Source organism: Arachis ipaensis, chromosome B8, assembly GCF_059453495.1.
Source record: "Arachis ipaensis isolate K30076 ecotype BB chromosome B8, ASM5945349v1, whole genome shotgun sequence".
Classification (NCBI taxonomy): domain Eukaryota; kingdom Viridiplantae; phylum Streptophyta; class Magnoliopsida; order Fabales; family Fabaceae; genus Arachis; species Arachis ipaensis.
The window spans coordinates 21456962-21478099 of record NC_142443.1 but is presented as its reverse complement, the minus strand read 5'-3'; the positions used below and the strand labels follow the sequence as shown (position 1 = coordinate 21478099).

Below are 21138 nucleotides of genomic sequence, written 5' to 3'. Positions count from 1 at the left end.
AGTTAGATATCAAATTATAGACAACATAAAATTTACTAATTATAAAATAGTAGAATGCTATAAAGCATAGACATTTTGCTGAGTTACCGTGTTTGCATGTCGGATACATTTCGGACACTACACTCACCGACACTCGTCCAACACCCGTGTCTGCTATGTCCAACCGTGTCTTAATAAAAAATAAAAAATTCTTCTCCGGACACACCTAAATACCATCACGTGTCAGCAGAGAGATGACAAAGTAGAAAACCTCACAATTCTGACAGGTTAGAGTCGAAGCAAGTCAAGAGAAAAGTATAAGCCAAAAAAAGAGTTCATTTGTCACCATTGTCGCAAGTTGGGGCATATCAAGAGGTATTGTAGGTTCTTGAAAAGAGAATAATTAAGAGAAAGAAACGAAGACAAAGGTAAAGATAGTGATAAAGAAACTGCTACTATTGTTTATGAAGATGTTCTTATTACCTATAATAAAAACTATGTTAATATTGTCTGTGATGATTTCGCTTGGATTATGAACTTTGGTACTTCATATCATGTCACTTCAAGGTATAAATTTTTTACTTCCTATACTACTGAAAATTTTGGCAAGATCAAATTGGGAGATAAAGGGGTGTGTGACATCATTGGTATGGGTGATGTGTGGCTTGAAACCAATATGGAATACAAGTTACAGTTGAAGAATATTAGACATGCGCCAGATATGCGGTTTAATTTGATTTTAGTGAAGGCATTGGATCAAGAGGGGTATTACACTTCTTTTGGTAGTAAAAAATGCAAGATTACCAAAAGTGCTCTCTTTGTTGCTAAAGAAGACAATAGTCTCACTACTCTCTACCAGTTGCAAGCAAAGTTAGACAAAGAAGAGGTGAATATAGCTGATAATTCCTCTTCTGATTTGTGGTACATGCGTCTTGGTCATTTGAGCGAAAAAAGACTTAGTGTCTTAACCAAAAAACACTCACTTCTAGTGAAATGTACAAATTTAAATACTTGTACTCATTATTTTGTTAGAAATCATGCTAGAGCATCATTTCATAATTTTGGACGTCATATGAGATCACATGTTTTAGATTAGTTCACATTGATGTTTGAACTATGGATGCTAAGACACTAGGTAGTGCATCATACTTTGTTACTTTTATTGATGATTATTCTCAGAAAGTGTGGCCTTTTATATTGAAATCTAAAGACCAGGTGTTCGGTATCTTCAAGCACTTTTATGCAAGTGTTGAAAGAAAAACAGAAAGAAAATTAAAATGTGTTCGAGTAGATAATGGTGGTGAATACAGGAGTCCATTTGAAGAGTATTGTAAAGGACATGTGATCAAACTTGAGAAGACAGTTCCTAAGACTCCTCAACATAATGAAGTTGTAGAAAAAATGAATCGCACTATCAATGATAGAGTCAGGTGTATGCTCTCTCATGCAAAGTTGCCTAAATCTTTTTGGGTGAAGCGATTAGAACTGCAGTAGATTTGATCAACTTTTCTCCTTCAGTTTCACTAAATGGTAATGTTCCAAAGAAAGTTTAGAGAGAAAAAAATGTCTCCTATAGTCACTTGCGAGTGTTTGACTGCAGAGCTTTTGTTCACATTCCAAGAGATGAGAAGTTCAAACTTGATGGGAAGTCAAAGTAGTGTATCTTCATGGATTATGGTCATGAATACTTTGGTTATAGATTATAGGGTCTAGTGAGCAAGAAAATAATCAGAAGTCGAGATGTGATTTTTCTTGAAGACCAAACTATTGAATATCTTAAGAAGACAGATAAGCCAACAACAACTATTAGATGTTCTGCTAGTGATGAACCTAATCCTTCCACTAGACCTCTTGTTGATGGGGGAGATGAACAAGTTGATAATAATGGTAATGATTTGCATGATGAACCTACACCTCAACCTGAGGTGCTAAATGAAAAGTTTCACCAGATGTTAAAGTTTCACCTGAACTACCAGTTGAGCCTGAATTGAGAAGATCTACTAGAGAGCATCATCCTTCTTAGAGATACTCTTCTCATGAGTATGTGATGAATACTGAGACTGAAAAGCCAGACAGCTACCAGAAAGCTCTGTTTGATGAGTATAAGAAAGATTGGTTGAAAGCCATGCAAGAAAAAATGAAATTCTTGCATGAGAATTATACATTTGAATTAGTGATGCTGGTAAACGGTAAGAGAGTATTTAAGAATAAATGGGTATAGTAAGACTTCTTCCGATCATTGTGTGTATGTCAAAAAATTCTCTGATGGTGACTTTATAGTTCTCTTGCTATATGTTGATGACATGTTGATTGTTGGTCATGACACTAAGAAGATTGAAAGTCTTTAGAAAGACTTAAACAAATTCTTTGCTCTGAAAGATTTGAGTCTTACAAAGAAAATCCTTGGCATGAGTATTGCTCGTAACAGGAAGAATGAAAAACTGTGGTTGTCGCAGCAGAAGTATATTGAGAAGGTTTTAGAGAGGTTTAGCATAAGTAATTCCAAACCCATTAATACTCTACTTACCAATCATTTCAAACTGAGTTCACGATAATGTACTACAAGTGAGAAAGTAAAAGAAGAAATGAAAAAGACTCCATATGGATTTGTAGTTGGCAGTTTGATGTACGCTATGGTTTATATCAGCCGGATATTGCTCATACTGTTGGAGTTGTTAGTCAGTTTCTCTCTAATCCTGGCTAAGAACAATGGCGAACAGGGAAGTGGATTCTCAAATATCTTAATGGTACGTCTAGAGTTTATTTTTTCTTTGGAAGTGGCCAACCTATGTTGGATGGTTAACAGATGCAGATATGACTGGGATCTTAATTCAAGGAAGTCTACTTCTAGTTATATGATGACTTTTGCAGGGGGAGTTGTGTCGTGAGAATTTTGACTTCAGAAATGTGTTGCTTTATCTACTACAGAGGCATAATACATTATTGTTGTTAAGCTTCTACAGAACTCTTGTGGATGCAGAAATTTCTACAAGAGTTAGGCATCAATCAAGAGAAGTTTGTGTTATTTTATGACAGCCAAAGTGCTATCCATCTCAGCAAGAATCTAGCGTTTCATTCTAGATTGAAGCACATAGCTAGAGGTATGGTATCGTTGGATACGTCAAGCGGTTGAGATGAAGTCGTATGCACTTGAGAAGATCCACACTAATGATAATAGTTCAGATATGATGACTAAGAGTCTACCTATAGTGAAGTTTGATTCTTGCAAAGAGAAGACGAACTTGGTAGAGTAACCTATCCTCACTTGAGTCAGTAAGAGAAAATTTGTTGGGGGTCTCAACTCAAGTGGACCCACGTTTCTAAATAAAAAAAGAAAAGAAAGTCATGGCTTATAGCCATGAGTAATAAAAGGAAAAATAGAAGAGAGAGAGTGTGTGAATAATTTTTTACACACAAGAGAAAAAGAAACAGAGAGTGAGAGAGAGCTCGTCGACTAAGAGAAGAAGAAATTGAGGGAAAAAAGCAGTGCCATTTTAGTCTCATTGAACTGGTTATGAAAAAAATTGTTCTTGGTTCTTCCGTTGTCAAATAAGTTGTTGTTTGAACCACAACTTTTTTCTAATACTATCTTCATCAAAACTCTAGAATGAGAATTGTCCATAGAGATCTCAAAACTAGCAACATTTTACTAAATGATAATATGAATAAAAAATGTCAAACTTTGGACTTTCAAAGGCCTTTTGGGAAGATCAAATTGAGGCCAAACGAATCGGATAGTTAGAAGTTAGTAAGTATGCCGGACACAGCTAACTTTCAACCTTAAATGCTACCTGATGTTTCTTCATGTCATTAATTGCAGGTGAAAAATTGATGTTTCTCCAGAGTTATATGCCTCCTGAGTATGCAATGCATAAAAAAGTATCCACCAAGTCAGATATCTTTAGTTTTGGAGTTTTTATACTATAGAATGATTTAATTTTATTACAACCATACTTCATTAGAAGGAAAGTCATTCTAGATTGATGAATATTGAATATCTACTCATATAAGTTACTGATTTCTTGTATCAAGGGTGAAAACAGATGCCTGAAATTGATTAATGATTCATTAGGCAACGCAGTTGATTTATGCAAAGTACTGCGATGCTTACATATCGGACTACTACGTATGCAACAGAGATAGGCCAGATATGTCATCTATGACTCTAATATTAACTAGTGATAGCAATCTGTCTAAACTGAAACGGCCTGCATTCTGATAGTCTGATAAATTGTGACCATGACTTGATCTCTCCGACTACAGATAGAAAATTCAATAGCATCATTCATCTTTGGAATATTCTATCTTAATGTTGATGACATCAAAAGACCTAAAATTCAAAGAGACTTTGTGCTCCTTTTTTCAAATTTACCATTTCCAAGCATCACATCTGTTATGAGTTTATATTTTCTTAATTCAAATTTGCTTTTACTGTCCAACGATATTCATAATTAGATTAGTTTTAATTGTATTAAAATATTCAATTGAAGGTGTTTCCTGTCATGACCCAATCTGGCCGTGACTGGCGCTTAGGAAAATCTTCCCAAGCAAGCCTCAAAAATTGATATTACAGAAAACAGAAAAAATAGAATTTTCAAATTTACGAAAAAGGCAACACATTCTCAGCCTTATATTTAAAACATACTCAGCATATTTATAAAAAATTCGACTCAAATATTCACATTAAAGTATAGTTTATTAGTTTTATCTACTAGGATATTTACAAGCAACATACTCAAGTCACCAATGTCGGATCCTACCTGTGTCACATGGAGAAGTTTAACAGGTCTAAAGAGCTTTAAAGCTATTTACACAAAACATCAAGCCCTTAAACAGTAAAGGGATATCCAATACAAAAAAAACTAGAGCGGAACTGATAAAATTGGATTAGGATCAAGGCCTATATCTGGAAAAAAATGAAAGAACAACAGAGTGAGCAGAGCATCTATAGCCCCACAAGAGACAGTTGTATAATTAGTAAACTCTTAGTTAAAATAAACCCACCTTAATAATAGTGACAAAATTATACTCAAACACAATGATAATTAATTATAAATATCAAGTATTCAAACTTCTTTATTTATAACAATATACACAGAAGGTTATCTAATCCAAAAAAGTCAAAATAACAGACAGAAATTACACTTAGGTTGTTTTTCTTCGTGTGAGTTCTGAAACAGATATGTTCTACTAGTTTTGTGGACATGAAACAGATAGGAACCATTTTATCTCATATGGTCCTGAAAATGCAATTATATATTGACAAGGTGCACCAAGTTTAGTGCTTACTACCGCTAGCTGCAGTTTCTGTCATAGAACCTTCCAAAATATTTTGACATAAAAATTATTATCAAGCTAAAAGTTGTCAAACAAATCAATAAATACACCATCAATTCAATAGAAATAATTCATGTAATAACTTTAACCAAATTCAATACTAAATTTACATTCAAAGTGTATATGCAAGATAATATTTATATTGTAGTTTAATTTTTTAAATAACCACTTCATTTATTTCAGCGTAAAATATTATGTCTCAAGTGAAGTTTTCTTTGTAAAATATTTAACATAAACATCATATTGACAAATAATTTAGTAAATAACTAAATAAAAATTATAAAATTATTTTCAATAATTATAAAAATAATACAAATGCTAAAATTCAACCATAGATACAAAGTTTATTCACAGACTAAAATTCAAGAGAGAGATTTCTACTGCACAGGTTCCAACAAGCAAGGAGAGTGGTTCCTTTGAGTATCTAATACCACAAACATAACAATAATAACTCTAATAAGTTAATCTTAACATCAATTGATATAATAGAACCTATATACCAAAAAGTTTCAAAGTCTATCTTACCTTAACCCTAAATTTTGGGATTTATTAATACCCATAATAATAAGCATGACAAAAATTAAAGATATAGGTAATTATCAAGCTAAAAAATCACCTTAATGTCTTAATAATTGGTAATGCTTGAATTAATGGTGATTTTTCTCTTCTTCAGGCTTAGACTACTTCAATGAAATTTTGGAATAAAAGCCAACATAAGAGAACACAATAGATAGAGCATAATAGAGCTGGAATAGAAGAAGAGTAGTGAAATTAATTGAAATAAAAGTGTATAAAATTATTGTTGAAGAAGTGACATGAGAAAGGGAGATCAGAGAGTAGCATTGGCAGTGAGGGATACTGTGATATAATAATATGTGTATTACTGCATTGAAATGTTTGCGTGTGCCGTTGGAGTAGAAAGAAAAGAAGGAAAGGTTATGGGCTTGGCTCATCGTTGTTGTTTGTTTTTTTTTATTAGGCCCTACAATCTTCCCACCTTAAAAAATTCGGTCTTCGAATTTCAAATATGAAAATACCTTAAGTTTCGAACAAATACGGATATTTGTCACGCATTATATTCTCAGGTTCCTAGGTTACTTCTTTCTCCGAATGGTTCTTCCAGACTACTTTTACAGAGGCTACTTCTTTAGAATGTAACTTCCTTACTTGTCGATCAATTATAGCAATAAGTTCTTCTTCAAATGATAAATCCTCTTTCAATTTCACTGATTGGGGAGTAAGTACATGAGATGGATCATGAAGATATTTACATAACATAGACACGTGGAATACTGGATGAATCATAGCCAAATCAGGTGGTAGTGCCAAGCGATACGCCACTGTGCCTATTCATTCCAAGATCTCAAAAGAACCAATATAGCGAGGACTAAGCTTACCTTTTTTGCCAAACCTCATCACACCCTTCATAGGTGACACTCGAAGAAAAACTTGATCACCCACCGAGAATTCTAAGTTACGTCTCCTATGATCAGCATAGGCCTTCTGTCTACTTTGAGCTGCTAATAAATGTTTCTTGATCAAGCGAACTTTTTCAATCGCATCTTGTACCAAATCGGGTTCCAACAGTTTGGTTTCACCAACTTCAAACCATCCGACTGGTGATCTACATCGCCTTCCATAAAGAGCTTCAAATGGTGCCATTTAGATACTGACTTGGTAACTATTATTATAAGAAAACTCAATCAAAGGTAGTTCCAATTTTCACCAAAATTCAAAACATAACATCTCAACATATCTTCCAAAATTTGAATTATTCTCTCTGTCTGTGGATGGAAGGCTGTACTCAGATATACTCTTGTTCCAAGTGCATTCTGAATGGATTTCCAAAAATGAGATTTAAATTGTGGCCCACGATTTGAGATAATGGACATTGGGGCTCCATGAAGCTTAGATATCTCATCAACATAAAGCTTAGTATATCGGGCTGCGGTATAAGTAATTTTCACAGGAAGAAAGTGAGATGACTTCGTCATTCCATCTACTATTACCCAAACTGAATCGTAGCCCTTAAAACTACGAGGTAAACCTGTTACAAAGTCTATGGTAATTCTCTCCCATTTCCATTCAGGTATCTCAATATGTTGTAGCAACCCTCCAGGCCTTTGATGTTCAGTTTTAACTTGTTGACAAGTCAAACAATGAGAAATAAAAGTACTTACATCTTTTTTCATGCATTCCCACCAAAATAATTGCTTCAAATCTTAGTACATCTTATTAGTGTCCGGATGAACGGCATATTTAGAATTGTGAACCTCCTCCATAATAGTTTTCTTTAAGTCATTATTATTTGGCACAATAAACGGTTACCAAAACGTAAAATACCTTGATCAAGAGAAAAATATGAGTTCTTCCTATTGTGAACATCTTTCATTAGCTTTCTTAACTTTGGATCATCACCTTGCGCAAACTTGATTTGTTCTATTAGAGAGGACTAAGATCGTACATAAGCTAAGAGTGGTCCTGACCCTTCAAACTTAAAGTATACATCCTCAGATTTCAACTTGTGAATCTCTTGCACTAAAGGTCTCCTTGATAAAATAATGTGATTCAAACTACACATAGATTTTCTACTCAATGCATCAGCAACTACATTAGCCTTACCTGGATGGTATAAAATGGTACAATCGTAATCCTTAAGCAACTCCATCCATCTATGTTGTCTGATATTAAGATCTTTTTGTTGAAAGATGTACCTTAAACGTCCCAAACTACTGCAAGAAATCCTTGATTCCTTTTATCCATCAAGTGTAAAGCACTTGTAGAAGAGATAAGATTAGTCAAGATAGAACAACCCCCACCAAAGAAAACAAAGGGTGAAATGCCTGGAATATCAAATTTCACTATTTTGGAGTAGCAACTTACATCGGCATGATAAGAGGATAACCAATCCATATCCAAAATGACATCAAATTCATCCATCATTTCAAGAAGGATCAAATCAAGCTAAAATATTTTGACATACAAATTATTATCAAGCTAAAAGTTGTCAAACAAATCAATAAATACACCATCAATTCAATAGTAATAATTCATGTAATAACTTTATCCAAATTCAATACTAAATTTACATTCAAAGTGTATATGCAAGATAATATTTACATTGTAGTTTAATTTCTCAAATAACCACTTCATTCATTTCAACGTAAAATATTATGTCTCAAGTGGGATTTTCTTTGTAAAATATTTACATAAACATCATATTGACAAATAAGTTAGTAAATAACTAAATAATAAATTATAAAATTATTTTCAATAATTATAAAAATGATGCAAATACTAAAATTTAACTATAGATACAAAGTTTATTCACATACTAAATTTTAAGAGAGAAATTTCTACTCCAGAGGTTCTAACAAGTAAGGAGAGTGGTTCCTTTGAGTATCTAACACCACAAACATAACAATAACAACTCTAATAAGTTAATCTTAACATCAATTGATATAATAGAACCTATATACTAAAATGTCTCAAATTCTATCTTATCTTAATCCTAAATTTTTGGATATATTGATACTCATAATTATAAACATGACAAAAATTAAAGATATAAATAATTATCAAGTTAAAGAATCACCTTAATGTCTTAATAATTGGTAATGCTTAAATTAAAGGTGATTTTTTTTCTTCTTTAAATTTAGACTACTTCAATAGAGTTTTGAAATAAAAGTCAATATAAGAGAACACAATAAATAGAGCATAATAGAGTTGGAATAGAAGAAGAGTAGAAAAATTAATTGAAATAAAAGTGTATGAAATTATTGTTGAAGAAGTGACATGAAAAGAGAAGATCAGAGAGTAGCATTGGTGGTGAGGAGTTCTGTAATGTAATAATATGTGTATTGCTGCATTGAAATGTTTGTGTGCCGTTGGAGTAGAAAGAAAAGAAAGAAATGTTATGGGCTTGGCCCATCGTTGTTTTTTTTTTATTAGGTCCTACATTTCCTATAGCATTTTATTGTCTCTTTTTTATTAGGAAAAAAATAAAAAATAAAGGTCAATTAAAAAGTATATAATTCAATTTGCTTTTCTTATACTTTTGTTCGAGACTTCGAGCAAATTCAACAGTAATAAGGAAGGATACTAAAAATGTCGGCATCATTCTGTTTCAGATCATAGTTGAAATTGGGATCTTTAAAAGTCAGAATTGAAGGCTTGAGTGAGCTATTTTAATGCAGCACGCCAACAACATATCAAAAAACTTGAGTAGACAATCAAACTCCGTTGTCCATGCAAAATTACTTGTTATAAGAGCCATCCATAATCCATTAAGATTTATATTTTGAAAAATGTTTCTTGTAGCGTATTTATTAGAGATAATATTTAACTTGGTCCTTAAACTTGCGTAAAATAATTTAGTCTTTAAAATTTTAATTATTTCTATTTAGTATCTAAATTTTGCGAATGTCCCATAACAATGCACAGACGTGACATGGATAGTTAGATGGCTGGATTCTATAAAATGACATTGTTTTTGTTTTGACATTCAAATAGTACAAAACAATATTGTATTTGTTAAAACTTTTCTTCCAAAAACAAGTAATACGACGTCGTTTTACATATTTCAGTGTGGTATCTGACTATGTCAACGCTCCATTGACGTCTGGGTACTCGAAATTGTCCCAAGGACTATTGTAAGTCACGTTTTACCAAATTTAAGGACTAAGTAAAAGCTATTAAAAATTCAAGGATTAAATTAAAATTTTATGCATATTCAAAAATCAAATTGAGTATTAACTTATATTTACTGCCACGAGAAAGTTATACTACATGACGAAATATGTCTATAACCCAATGAAAACGTGAGTGGTGGGTTAATTTTTTAACGAATGCTAAATAAGGTAACTTCTGTCTGTTTTTTTTGTCTCCCTAGCATTACCCATTTTTTAATTGGTCAAACTCTATTTAAATTAGATTTTGACTCGCACCATAAGTGAAAAATTAATTCTATAAGTTTTATTTTTGTACAAAATCTTCTAATTCCATTCCCTAAACTAAAAAATCCTTAAAATTGTAATATATAGATTATTATTTGATCTATAACATAAAAGATATAAGAATAGAATAATATTTTCATCCCAACTTCACTTTGCTCCCTTTCTGTTGCATTCAATACTGTTCAAAGATCTTTTAGTTTTTGATAACATAAATTCTGTGTTCGTGAAACATCCTCCTTTCTGTTTTCCAATAAAAAACATGATGAGAACTAGAGCTATTTGCTTCTTATTATTGGTGTTTATAACAAAATCCTTTTCACTAGACATGATTACACCAAGTCAATCCATGAAAGATGGTGATACTTTGGTTTCAGCTGGTGGAACTTTTGAACTTGGATTCTTCAGGCCCGGAGACTCAAGTGGTCGATACCTGGGAATATGGTACAAGCAATCTCCTTCAACACTGACATGGGTTGCCAACCGGAACAAACGAATCAACAGCAACTCATCAGTGTTGGAAATCAACAACCAAGGAGTTCTTGTACTGCACAATGGCTCAAACAAGACATTCTGGTCCTCCAAAGTGTCGAAAGCAGCAGAGAATCCGGTTGCACAGCTCTTGGACTCAGGAAATCTTGTTGTGAGAGATGGAAATGGTGGTAAAATGGAGAATCTCTTATGGCAAAGTTTTGATTATCCTTGTGATACTTTGTTGCCAGGAATGAAACTTGGATGGAATCTAGAGACAGGACTAAATAGGTTCCTAACTTGTTGGAAAAGTACAGACGATCCTGATTCCGGAGACTACTCGTTTAAAATAGATCTTAGAGGTTATCCACAAGCAGTTCAATTGAAGGGAGATTCTATAATGAGCAGGGCAGGTTCATGGAATGGACTTAGCTTCACAGCACTTCCATATCATAAGCAAAGTCCAGTATTTAAATCTGAGTTTGTTTTGAATGAAAAGGAAATATTCTATGAGTTCCAAGTCCTTGACAATTCTACTTTTTTTAGATACATCATGACATCTTCGGGGAATCGGCAGCTTTTGCATTGGACAAGTGAAACCAATGTCTGGGAGACTCTCATAACTATACCATCAGCTCGGTGCGACAATTATGCATTGTGTGGCGAGAATTCTGTTTGCAATTCAGTGAAGACTCCAGATTGTGCTTGCCTGGAAGGATTTGCACCAAAGGTTCAAAGAGAGTGGGATATGTCATATTGGTCTAATGGTTGTGTTAGGATCACTCCATTAAGTTGTAGCAAAGATGGGTTCATGAAGTACACGGGGATTATTCTTCCTGACACGTCTTCATCTAGGTATAATAAGACCATTGACCTTCAAGAATGTGAGAGTTTATGTCTGCAAAACTGTTCCTGTACAGCATATGCAAATTTGGATAAGCGCGACGGAGGAAGTGGCTGCTTACTTTGGTTCGGTGATCTGATTGATATGAGACAATCATATGAAGGTGGCCAAGATATTTATATTCGAGTTCCTTCTTCGGAGCTAGGTAGCCTCTTTGATTTATGGTTTCTGATTGACTAGAAGATATTTTTGGTAATCTATCAGTGTAAAAGGTATGCTAATTTAGAGTGCTCTTTAATATTGATATCTCAGAACATAACAAGAAGATTTACAAAAAGAAGCTTGTAGGCATCATTACTGGCTCTGCTGTATTCATGATATGCTTAATACTTGGACTTGCCATATGTTTATGGAAAAATAAATTTGAGAAGCCAGGTCAGTGTGCGATTTTCAAGCCTGACCCTACTTTAATTTTAGAAACCTCTGATATATTGTTAATCTTTGCCAACAAAATTTCCAGCAGGGATGTCGAAAGTGGGTTTCTGGAAAGAATTATTATGCAGAAGGGTGGAGGAGGACAGTGATATTCCAACATTTGATTTATCAACCATATTTTATGCCACAAATTGCTTTTCTAGCTACAACAAATTAGGAGCAGGTGGCTTCGGACTTGTGTACAAGGTATATAAATTTGGTTATGTACATCATAATATTATATTCTTCGGTCTTTGCAAATTATATGATACAAATAATTGTTATCAGGGTGTGCTTGCTGATGGCACTGAGATCGCTGTCAAGAGGCTTTCGAAGAATTCTGAGCAAGGACAGCAAGAGTTCAAAACTGAAGTGCAGTTAATTGCTAAACTTCAGCATCGCAATCTTGTAAAGCTTCTCGGTTGTTGCATTAAACAAAAAGAGAAACTCTTGATTTACGAGTTCATGCCAAACAGAAGTTTGGACCACTTTATTTTTGGTTCATTTCTTAACCATCCCAAATTTATTGTTCTGGTTTGCAATACCCCCAGGTTGATGTCAAGCTGACTTTGGATTTAATTTACATGTTAGATGATGGTAGAAGAAAATTATTAGATTGGACTAAGCGCTTCCAAATTATTAGTGGGATAGCTCGAGGCCTACTTTATCTACATCATGACTCAAGGCTAAGAATCATCCACAGAGATCTTAAAACAAGTAACATTCTTCTTGACAATGATATGAATCCAAAAATATCAGACTTTGGTCTCGCAAGGACATTTGGTGGAGATCAAACCGAGGCCTGTACAAGGAGAGTGATGGGAACTCAGTAAGTAGGCTAACATGTGTTACTTGATGGTGCAACTGTTTTCTGTGCTATGATTTTTATTGTTTGACATAAAAGCTAAAATAATGCAGTGGTTATATCTCTCCTGAGTACGCAATGCATGGCTCTTTCTCGATGAAATCTGATGTGTTTAGCTTTGGCGTAATTATGCTTGAGGTCGTTAGTGGGATGAAGAACAAGGAACTCTCTATCCCGCACCAATTTGTTAACCTTCTTGGACATGTAAGTAATGATCATTAGGCCCTATTTGGTAACTATCATAGGATAGATATATAACATGACTCAAGAAGGAGATACATACAGAAATTGGTAGACATATAAAAATGTCTCTATCATGGGACAAAATTTGCCAACTCTCTATCCTTTCAAAAACCAGGGATAGGGAAAGAGATTCAACTCTTTTTGTCTTATCTCTGTCTCAAAACACTAACCAAACAAGGCCTAATAACTAAATCAAAAGTGGTTCCTAAAAATTTAGAGCTACTGATAGATAAATTAATGTGATGCCAAAATAGGCAAATTTTAATGTATTTTTCCAGGCATGGGAATTGTGGACTAAGGAGAGGGCTATGGAGCTTGTAGATAAATCGCTTGGTGATTCAGTTGTTGAAGCTCAAGTATTGAGATGCATTCACATAGGGCTTTTGTGTGTGCAAGAGAGACCAGAACACAGGCCTAACATGTCATCAGTAATCCATATGCTCAATGATGATAAGCCGCTTGCTCGGCCAAAGCAGCCAGCATTTTATCCTCACCAAGAAAGTAATTCTTCAACTAAAACTAGTGAAATGTGTTCAAATAATGATATTTCCATCACACTGTTGGAGGCCAGATAGTCTTTTTAGTCTCAATGCAAATTAGCTCTGTAAGTAACTTGTTTCATGAAGTTCTTGCTCGAAAATTCATTTGTCTATGTGTGTATGGCGTTATTAACAATGTGGTTCATGATGGCATTAGCATCATTCATTTTTCAAATAGATATAATTGGAGCCATGTTGATCAGCAAAGTCTTATTATCTCAATTCTGAATAGTGCATTTCTGTCCTGAAATTCTAATAGCCATGGCATCATGAGATGTAAACAGTTTGGTAAATTCATGCTTTTTCAAACAACATGCTTCTAAAGAATTTTGAGGAGAAAGTATTTCCCTTATATTAAAATCACAAACAAATAGAAGAGGAAATGGTAGCAAGCAACACTAAACATTTCTTATGCCACAGTTTTTAGTATCTGAGACATGTTTTTTTGCAAGCAGTTTTAATAAAACCAGTTAGGGAGAGTATATAATAAAGAGAAATGTTCCATATACTTATTTTGCCTCGTATATCGAACTAAACACACTCTTCCACCATTAGAATTTAGAAGCGTGTAATGGCTCGGTGTACAAATAACTCAGCTCTATATTGTAACTATACCAAGACTGGAGAAGATCCAAAAGCAGTTCTAATGAAGTACAATGCTTATAATGAAGGTTACAGCAGGTCCATGGAATTCTCTTATTCTCAAAAAAACATAAAATGATATTTCCCTGATATTACTACTACTAACATGGGATAGTTGAAGAGTGAAATGGAAAGACAAGTAATTCTTCATTGTGGGACCTAAGCGTAGATTGTGCTACTTAATTTAGATATGAGTATGACTTCTAAACTGTGTTCTGAATCGTAGTCAATTTTTTTAGAATAATTCTCCAGGTACAAGCGTTTTTTTATACAAGTCATTTATATTAACGCGTTTCGAACCGTACTGCACGTTTTCACCGCACCTTCTTCTTCTTTTTGTTGCACGTTCTTCTTCCTCTTTCTCTTCTTTTTTTCTTTCGTTTCTTGCCTTCTCTTTCTCCTTCTTCATTTACGTGTTTTTCTCTCTGTTTTCTTTCTTCGTTATTCTCGATTTCCATTGTTTTTGACATCAAGCTCTGAAATTGTTTTTGAAGAAGAAGAAGCAGCAGAAGATCAGGAGGAGAAAGAGAAAGAGTTCTGAATTATGCATAAGATGTATTTCAACAAATTTTGGGTGTATTTCTTAAATCCTTTGGGTGTAGTTTTGTAATCCTTTGGTGTATTTCTGTAATCCTTTGGGTGTATTTCTATAATCGTTTGGGTGAATTCCTGTAAGTGTTTGGGTGTATTTCTGTAATCCTTTGAGTGTATTTCTGTAATCGTTTAGGTGTATTTTTGAAGTTCCATTATCTTCAAATTTGACAAGAAACTCGTTTTCATGGAGGAAGAAGAAGAAGAGTCGTTCATAATGCATGATGAATAGTGTGCTTTGGAAACAGAAAGTGGTTGAATAACGTGCATTTATTTACTCTTGAATGTGGGAGTGTAATGCGTGTATTTTGTTGGATTTGTGCCAACTTATAAGACTTGTAATCATAAAGACTTGTATGTGTAGCAGCCCTCATTTTTTTATTCAAACATAATTTGTAAATACTTTGACCATATGGTCAAGTAATAATTTATTATCTCTTACACACAGATTTGACCAAAACATATTCCACAATAGTGGCTCTATTATTGCTCTTCCTCTGGTACTAACACAGTAACACTCACGTTTACATAAAAAATAAAATATATTTTTCCTTAAAAATTACCAATCCAGGAAAATCAGCTCCATAATTCATACCACTTTTCCCTGTTTTTGTCTGAGAAACAAGTTCCTTAATACAACAATGCAGAACTTGAAGGTTCTGCTATGGTTTTGGTCTTTCCTATTCTCACTTATATTAAGAACCTCCACTTCAATGGACAGTATAGCCCTGAGTCAGTCCATCAGTGATGGAGAGACATTAATTTCGCGCGGAGGAACCTTTGAAGTTGGCTTCTTTAAACCAGGAAACTCAAATAGCCAATACTTCGGCATCTGGTATTATAATGTGTCCCCTTTAACAGTAGTATGGGTGGCCAATAGAGAAAAACCACTCAACAACACATCTGGAATTCTAAAAGTCACTGATCAAGGACTTGTTCTTGTTGATGGCAGCACCAACAGCACTGTGTGGTCCTCCAACATGTCAAGAAAATCAGAGAATCGGAATCTAGTTGCGCAGATCTTGGACTCAGGAAACCTTGTTGTTAAAGATGGACATGATGAGAAGCAAATTCTGTGGCAGAGCTTTGATTATCCCAGTGACACATTCTTGCCAGGAATGAAGCTTGGATTGGATCTTGTGACAGGCCTAGAGAGATCTGTATCGTCGTGGAAGAGCACCGATGATCCTAGCCGTGGATACTACGAAGCTAAAATAGACCGTAGAGGCTATCCACAAGTAGTTATAACAAATGGAACCGTTATAATGGTTAGATTAGGACCATGGACTGGTCTTACTTTCTCAGGGGCTACACTTTACTTGCGCTATACTCAACTGTCAAATGAATTTGTATTCAATGAGAAAGAGATATTTTATGAGTACAATCTTTTGAATATATCTAATTTTGTGAGAATTGTGGTGACAACTTGGGGAAATCTTCAGTCTTTTCATTGGTTAAGACAAACCGGCAGCTGGGAGACTCTTCTTTCAATGCCGGCGACACAATGTGACAAGTATGCAGTGTGTGGTGCAAATTCTATCTGTAGTGTCTTTAACACTGCATTTCCAACCTGTGCATGCCTGAACGGATTTGAACCAAATTATCCTGAAAAATGGAAGGAATCACATTGGTCTGATGGTTGTGTTAGGATCACTCCATTGAGCTGCAGCAAAGATGGATTTAAGAAGCTCACAAACATGGTGCTGCCTGACACATCTTCTTCCTGGTACAACAAGACCATGAACTTGCAAGAATGTGAGGATTTGTGTCTGAAAAATTGTTCTTGCACAGCATATGCTAATTTGGATATCCGCGGCCAAGGAAGTGGGTGCTTAATTTGGTTTCATGATCTCATTGACATGAAAGAAGGGGTAAATGAACTTTATATCCGAACAACTATTTCAGATCTAGGTATAAACTTTGGTTTCTTGTTCCTTTCCCTCATCAAGCTTTTTCCATTTATGATTGACTACATTATTTTTTCAAAATACACTAATGTAAGAATTATTAAGGAACAATGCTCTTGAATTTTGATATCTCAGAAGATAATCAGAACAATGATTCCAGCAAGAAGAAGCTAGCAGGAATCATCGTTGGATCCGCATTGTTAGTCATGTGCTTAGTACTTGGACTGGCAATCTATGTATGGAGAAACAAACCTAAGAAGCCAGGTGAATACATGATACATTAATTAGTGACTGCAACTACCATATGAATTTGCAATATTACAAATCATTCACTCCAACAAATCAAACCAATACTTCTATTAAAGAACATATGATATATTTCTGCTTGATAATCATTCCTGTTTTGCTAGAAATATTCTGCTGGAAGCAACATGCTTGCAAAATAGAAAATGAGGATGTTGATCTTCCAAGCTTTGAGTTATCAACCATAGCTTCTGCCACTAATCACTTCTCTAATGGCAACAAATTAGGTGAAGGTGGATTTGGACCTGTGTACAAGGTGCTAAACTAGTAACTAACATGAATATGTCTGGGATGCTGTTATATGCTATATGGTCCTAACAATTGTTATCACTTTAGGGTGTACTCGCAAATGGGGTAGAGATTGCTGTCAAGAGGCTTTCCAAGAATTCTCAGCAAGGACTTCAGGAGTTCAAAACTGAAGTTCAGTTAATTGCTAAACTTCAGCATCGCAATCTTGTAAAACTTCTTGGTTGTTGCATTCAACAAAAAGAGAAGCTCTTGATTTATGAGTTCATGCCCAATAGGAGTTTGGACTACTTCATTTTTGGTTCATTTCTAAACCATTCTGAATTTCTCATTATATTTCACAATTACCACAATATAGTAGATGTCAAGTTAACCTTGAATGCACTCGACATACCAGATGATTCTAGAAGAAAATTATTGGATTGGGGCAAGCGATTTCAAATTATTGGCGGGACAGCTCGAGGACTAGTCTATCTACATCAAGACTCTAGGCTAAGAGTCATTCATAGAGACTTGAAAACGAGCAATATCCTTCTTGATAAGGGTATAGATCCTAAAATATCAGACTTTGGCCTTGCTAGGACGTTTGGAGGAGATCAAACTGTGGCAAATACAAAGAGAGTCATGGGAACTCAGTAAGTAGGCTAAAATATGGCTAATTGTAGCTGCAGCCTTCTTTATTTTCTTTTCCCCCCTTGATTTTCAGTATGTGATAAACGTAATACAATGCAGTGGTTATATCTCTCCGGAGTATGCAGTGCGTGGTTCTTTCTCAATGAAATCCGATGTGTTCAGCTTTGGTGTAATCGTACTTGAGGTAGTGAGTGCGAAGAGGAACAGGGAATTCTCAATTCCACACCAAGATCTGAACCTTCTTGGATATGTAAGTAAATAATCAATAATAATTAGTTTTTGTTGAATGTGATTTTAGCTTGCTTCTTGTACATTGCCAATCCTTTAAAGCTATCAATTCCTAAGTTGTGTTTGATAAGTGTCTTGGAACTACAGCATGAATTTACCGATTAGGTGACATATCGCTTAACCAATTCATAATTCACCTAGGTATCAAAACGCCATGAGTATATTTCTTATATAATATATTTTACACTCTCTGTTTTCATACCGAAATATATTGCATTCCATGTTAAAATTTATTTCAGGCATGGAAATTGTGGAGTGAAGGAAGGTCTCTGGAGCTGGTAGATGAATCACTTGGTGATTCAGTTGATGAAGCTCAAGTGTTGAGATGCATTCACATAGGGCTTTTGTGTGTGCAAGAGAGACCAGAACAAAGGCCTAACATGTCATCAGTAATCCATATGCTCAATGATGATAAGCCGCTTGCTCCGCCAAAGCAGCCCGCATTTTATCCTCACCAAGAAAGTAGTTCTTCACCCATAAACAATGAAACCTGTTCAAAAAATGATGTTTCCATCACATTGTTAGAGGCAAGATAGTAATGTTTTTTAGTTTCAATGCAAATGAGTTGTGTAATCAACTCATATATCTATTAGTAATATATTAAAATAAGTTACCTTTAGATTTATTATTAGCCTTCTAAATTTATTGTCACTAGAGTGAGACCCGCGCAATGCGCGGAGAGATAAATTATTTATACTATATAGTATATTTTAATTAATGTTATATTAAAAATATTTTAAAGAACATATTATAAATAGATTTTGAATTTATTTATTTTTAAAAAAGATATAGGTTATTTATATTAGAGTTATACAAAATTGCATTTTTTTTTCATTTTTCGATTTACATTAATGGCTATACTTTGTCTTTTCTTGTAGCTTTTTTGTTTGTAAATAATTAAAAAAATAAATGAATGAGAATGAAAAACATAAAAATGTTATATTAAATTTAAGAAATTTTTGACAATTAGTATGAGAAATTAAGAAATGAAGAGTAGTAAGAGTGTTAATATGTATAAGTTGTAGAATTGAATATTTGTAATTGAAATTTTTTATAATAATTATTATTATGACACTTTTAATGTATGCATGTTTATTGCATTTAATTAATACTTGATGTTTCAATTGAATAATAATAAATAAGAGTTTTTTGTTTTAATTTTTTTAAAACATTTTACTAAATAGTGATTGGTTGATTTTCATCTTTTGCCAAGTCATTAGAATTGCTGATGTGGCATCATTAGCAAAGGAAAGACTGCTTAAACTCATTGTGGATATTATATTAAATTTAAGAAATTTTTGACAATTTGTATGAGAGATTAAGAAATGAAGAGTAGTAAGAGTCTTAATATGTATAAGTTGTAAAATTTGAATATTTGTAACTGAAATTTTTTATAACTATTATTATTATTATGACACTTTTAATCCATGTTTATTGCATTTAATTAGTACTTGATGTTTCAATTGAATAATAATATATAAGAGTTTTTTGTTTTAATTTTTTTAAAACATTTTACTAAATAGTGATTGGTTGATTTTCATCTTTTGCCAAGTCATTAGAATTGCTGATGTGGCATCATTAGTAAAAAAAAGATGGCTTAAACTCATTATGGAGAGAGTTGGTATCAGGTTTTAAATAGATAGATAGATAGATAGATGCAAAATATTTCATTTTCATCCTACATAGCAAACAACTACAACAAATTATATGGATTTTTTCCTATTAATTAGCTATGAGTAGCAACAATTAGAATAAAACATGTTATAAAATAATTTGTACTCACCTAAAGTGAAAGCTGAATTGGCAATACTTCTTAATCTAAGACATAGCTTTTTCTTCAAGGGTTGTAAAATTATTATTGAAGTAATTTTTTTTTTTAAAATTATCCTATGAAGTATTAAAAATACAAATAGGCTTCTCAATTTCTTTCTCAACAATTTGATTTAACTAATGGATTGGACAATCTTATTACACAATAAAATTGAAAAGATATCCATATTTTTCTACGAATTACAAAATTAGTATTCATGTGATTTTTTGACCTAAAAATTATCCTTTTTTTCATTGATTTTTATGAGTTTTAATAAAATACAAAATATTTTATTTAAATCCTACGTAATGATTCATAAACAATTACAAAAGAATTTTTTTTCCATTCGTACCAAAAATCAATACAAAAAATAGAACAGAATATGTTATAAGACTCTTTTGTACTAACCTAAACTGGAAGCTAAATTGGCACTCCTCTACGACCGGAGATATTACTTTCTCCTCATTCTTGTTTGTCTAAATTGGATAGATCTAAGTGTTTCAAATAATTGTGTTTCTACATTTTCAAAATAGGCATCAAAATCACCTTATGAATCAATTTACAATAAAATAAGGAAAGAGCAATAAAAATTATGTTAAACAAACCAAGCTGCAGAATCATATGTTGGAGGCACATATCTTCTTGTCTTCTTTTTTTTTTTTTTTAAAGGATTGTTCTCCGCCTCTTTAATCTAGCAATTTTGGGTATTAACTCTTCGAGTCTGTCATTACCATTGCAAATCCTTCTACAACAAAGAGAATAAGACATGGTCAAAGAATGATAATCCATTCCAAGTAAATTGTGGAAGCAATATTGCACATGTGAAATAACAATTTGAAAAAGAAGAACACATAAATGTAGATTGTGGAATAATTTTAAATGCACATTAATTTTAGTTGACAGAACCCGTTAAAAAAAGAGGAATACATAAACCTGTGCTACTTGCAATGATTTCACAATTAAAATATTATTTATAACAATAGAATGAGAAGAGTAAACGACAAATTTGAAAAT

At 33.4% G+C, this 21138-nt stretch overlaps 2 protein-coding genes and 1 pseudogene across 9 annotated transcripts; 2 read left to right on the top strand and 1 right to left on the bottom strand.

Annotated features, from left to right (window-relative positions):
- Positions 1 to 6354: 6354 nt before the first annotated feature.
- LOC107610688 (uncharacterized) lies at positions 6355 to 6978 on the bottom strand (annotated as a pseudogene).
- A 3437-nt stretch (positions 6979 to 10415) lies between these two features.
- Positions 10416 to 14966, top strand: LOC107610687 (G-type lectin S-receptor-like serine/threonine-protein kinase At4g27290). 5 transcript variants are annotated; one of them, XM_021109048.2, is made up of 8 exons: positions 10448 to 11788; positions 11896 to 12018; positions 12104 to 12264; positions 12346 to 12556; positions 12649 to 12886; positions 12976 to 13126; positions 13444 to 13769; positions 14841 to 14966. In XM_021109048.2, exons 1-7 carry the CDS (start codon positions 10531 to 10533, stop codon positions 13738 to 13740), a joined length of 2439 nt encoding a protein of 812 aa, XP_020964707.1. In that variant the 5' UTR covers positions 10448 to 10530; the 3' UTR covers positions 13741 to 13769; positions 14841 to 14966. The 5 variants fall into 5 exon arrangements, with proteins under 5 accessions (XP_088352558.1, XP_020964707.1, XP_020964706.1 ...); XM_088496432.1 differs by lacking the exon at positions 14841 to 14966 and having other exon boundaries at positions 10416 to 11788; positions 12107 to 12264; positions 13444 to 13958; XM_021109047.2 differs by lacking the exon at positions 14841 to 14966 and having other exon boundaries at positions 13444 to 13958.
- A 547-nt stretch (positions 14967 to 15513) lies between these two features.
- Positions 15514 to 18862, top strand: LOC107611882 (G-type lectin S-receptor-like serine/threonine-protein kinase At4g27290). Of its 4 annotated transcripts, none has more exons than XM_088496089.1 (7): positions 15514 to 16848; positions 16983 to 17108; positions 17255 to 17403; positions 17484 to 17694; positions 17791 to 18028; positions 18126 to 18276; positions 18554 to 18862. In XM_088496089.1, exons 1-7 carry the CDS (start codon positions 15579 to 15581, stop codon positions 18848 to 18850), a joined length of 2442 nt encoding a protein of 813 aa, XP_088352215.1. In that variant the 5' UTR covers positions 15514 to 15578; the 3' UTR covers positions 18851 to 18862. The 4 variants fall into 4 exon arrangements, with proteins under 4 accessions (XP_088352215.1, XP_020964703.1, XP_088352214.1 ...); XM_021109044.2 differs by having other exon boundaries at positions 16980 to 17108; XM_088496088.1 differs by having other exon boundaries at positions 17484 to 18028.
- Positions 18863 to 21138: the final 2276 nt, after the last annotated feature.

Coding starts and splice junctions, on each gene's coding strand:
- LOC107610687 (XM_021109048.2), top strand. CDS start 10,531: ATGATGAGAACTAGAGCTATTTGCTTCTTATTATTGGTGTTTATAACA. Junction 12,265..12,345: donor GCTTCGGACTTGTGTACAAG/GTATATAAATTT, acceptor AATTGTTATCAG/GGTGTGCTTGCTGATGGCAC. Junction 13,127..13,443: donor TTGTTAACCTTCTTGGACAT/GTAAGTAATGAT, acceptor GTATTTTTCCAG/GCATGGGAATTGTGGACTAA.
- LOC107611882 (XM_088496087.1), top strand. CDS start 15,579: ATGCAGAACTTGAAGGTTCTGCTATGGTTTTGGTCTTTCCTATTCTCA. Junction 16,849..16,979: donor AACAACTATTTCAGATCTAG/GTATAAACTTTG, acceptor TTGATATCTCAG/AAGATAATCAGAACAATGAT. Junction 17,109..17,254: donor AAACAAACCTAAGAAGCCAG/GTGAATACATGA, acceptor CTGTTTTGCTAG/AAATATTCTGCTGGAAGCAA.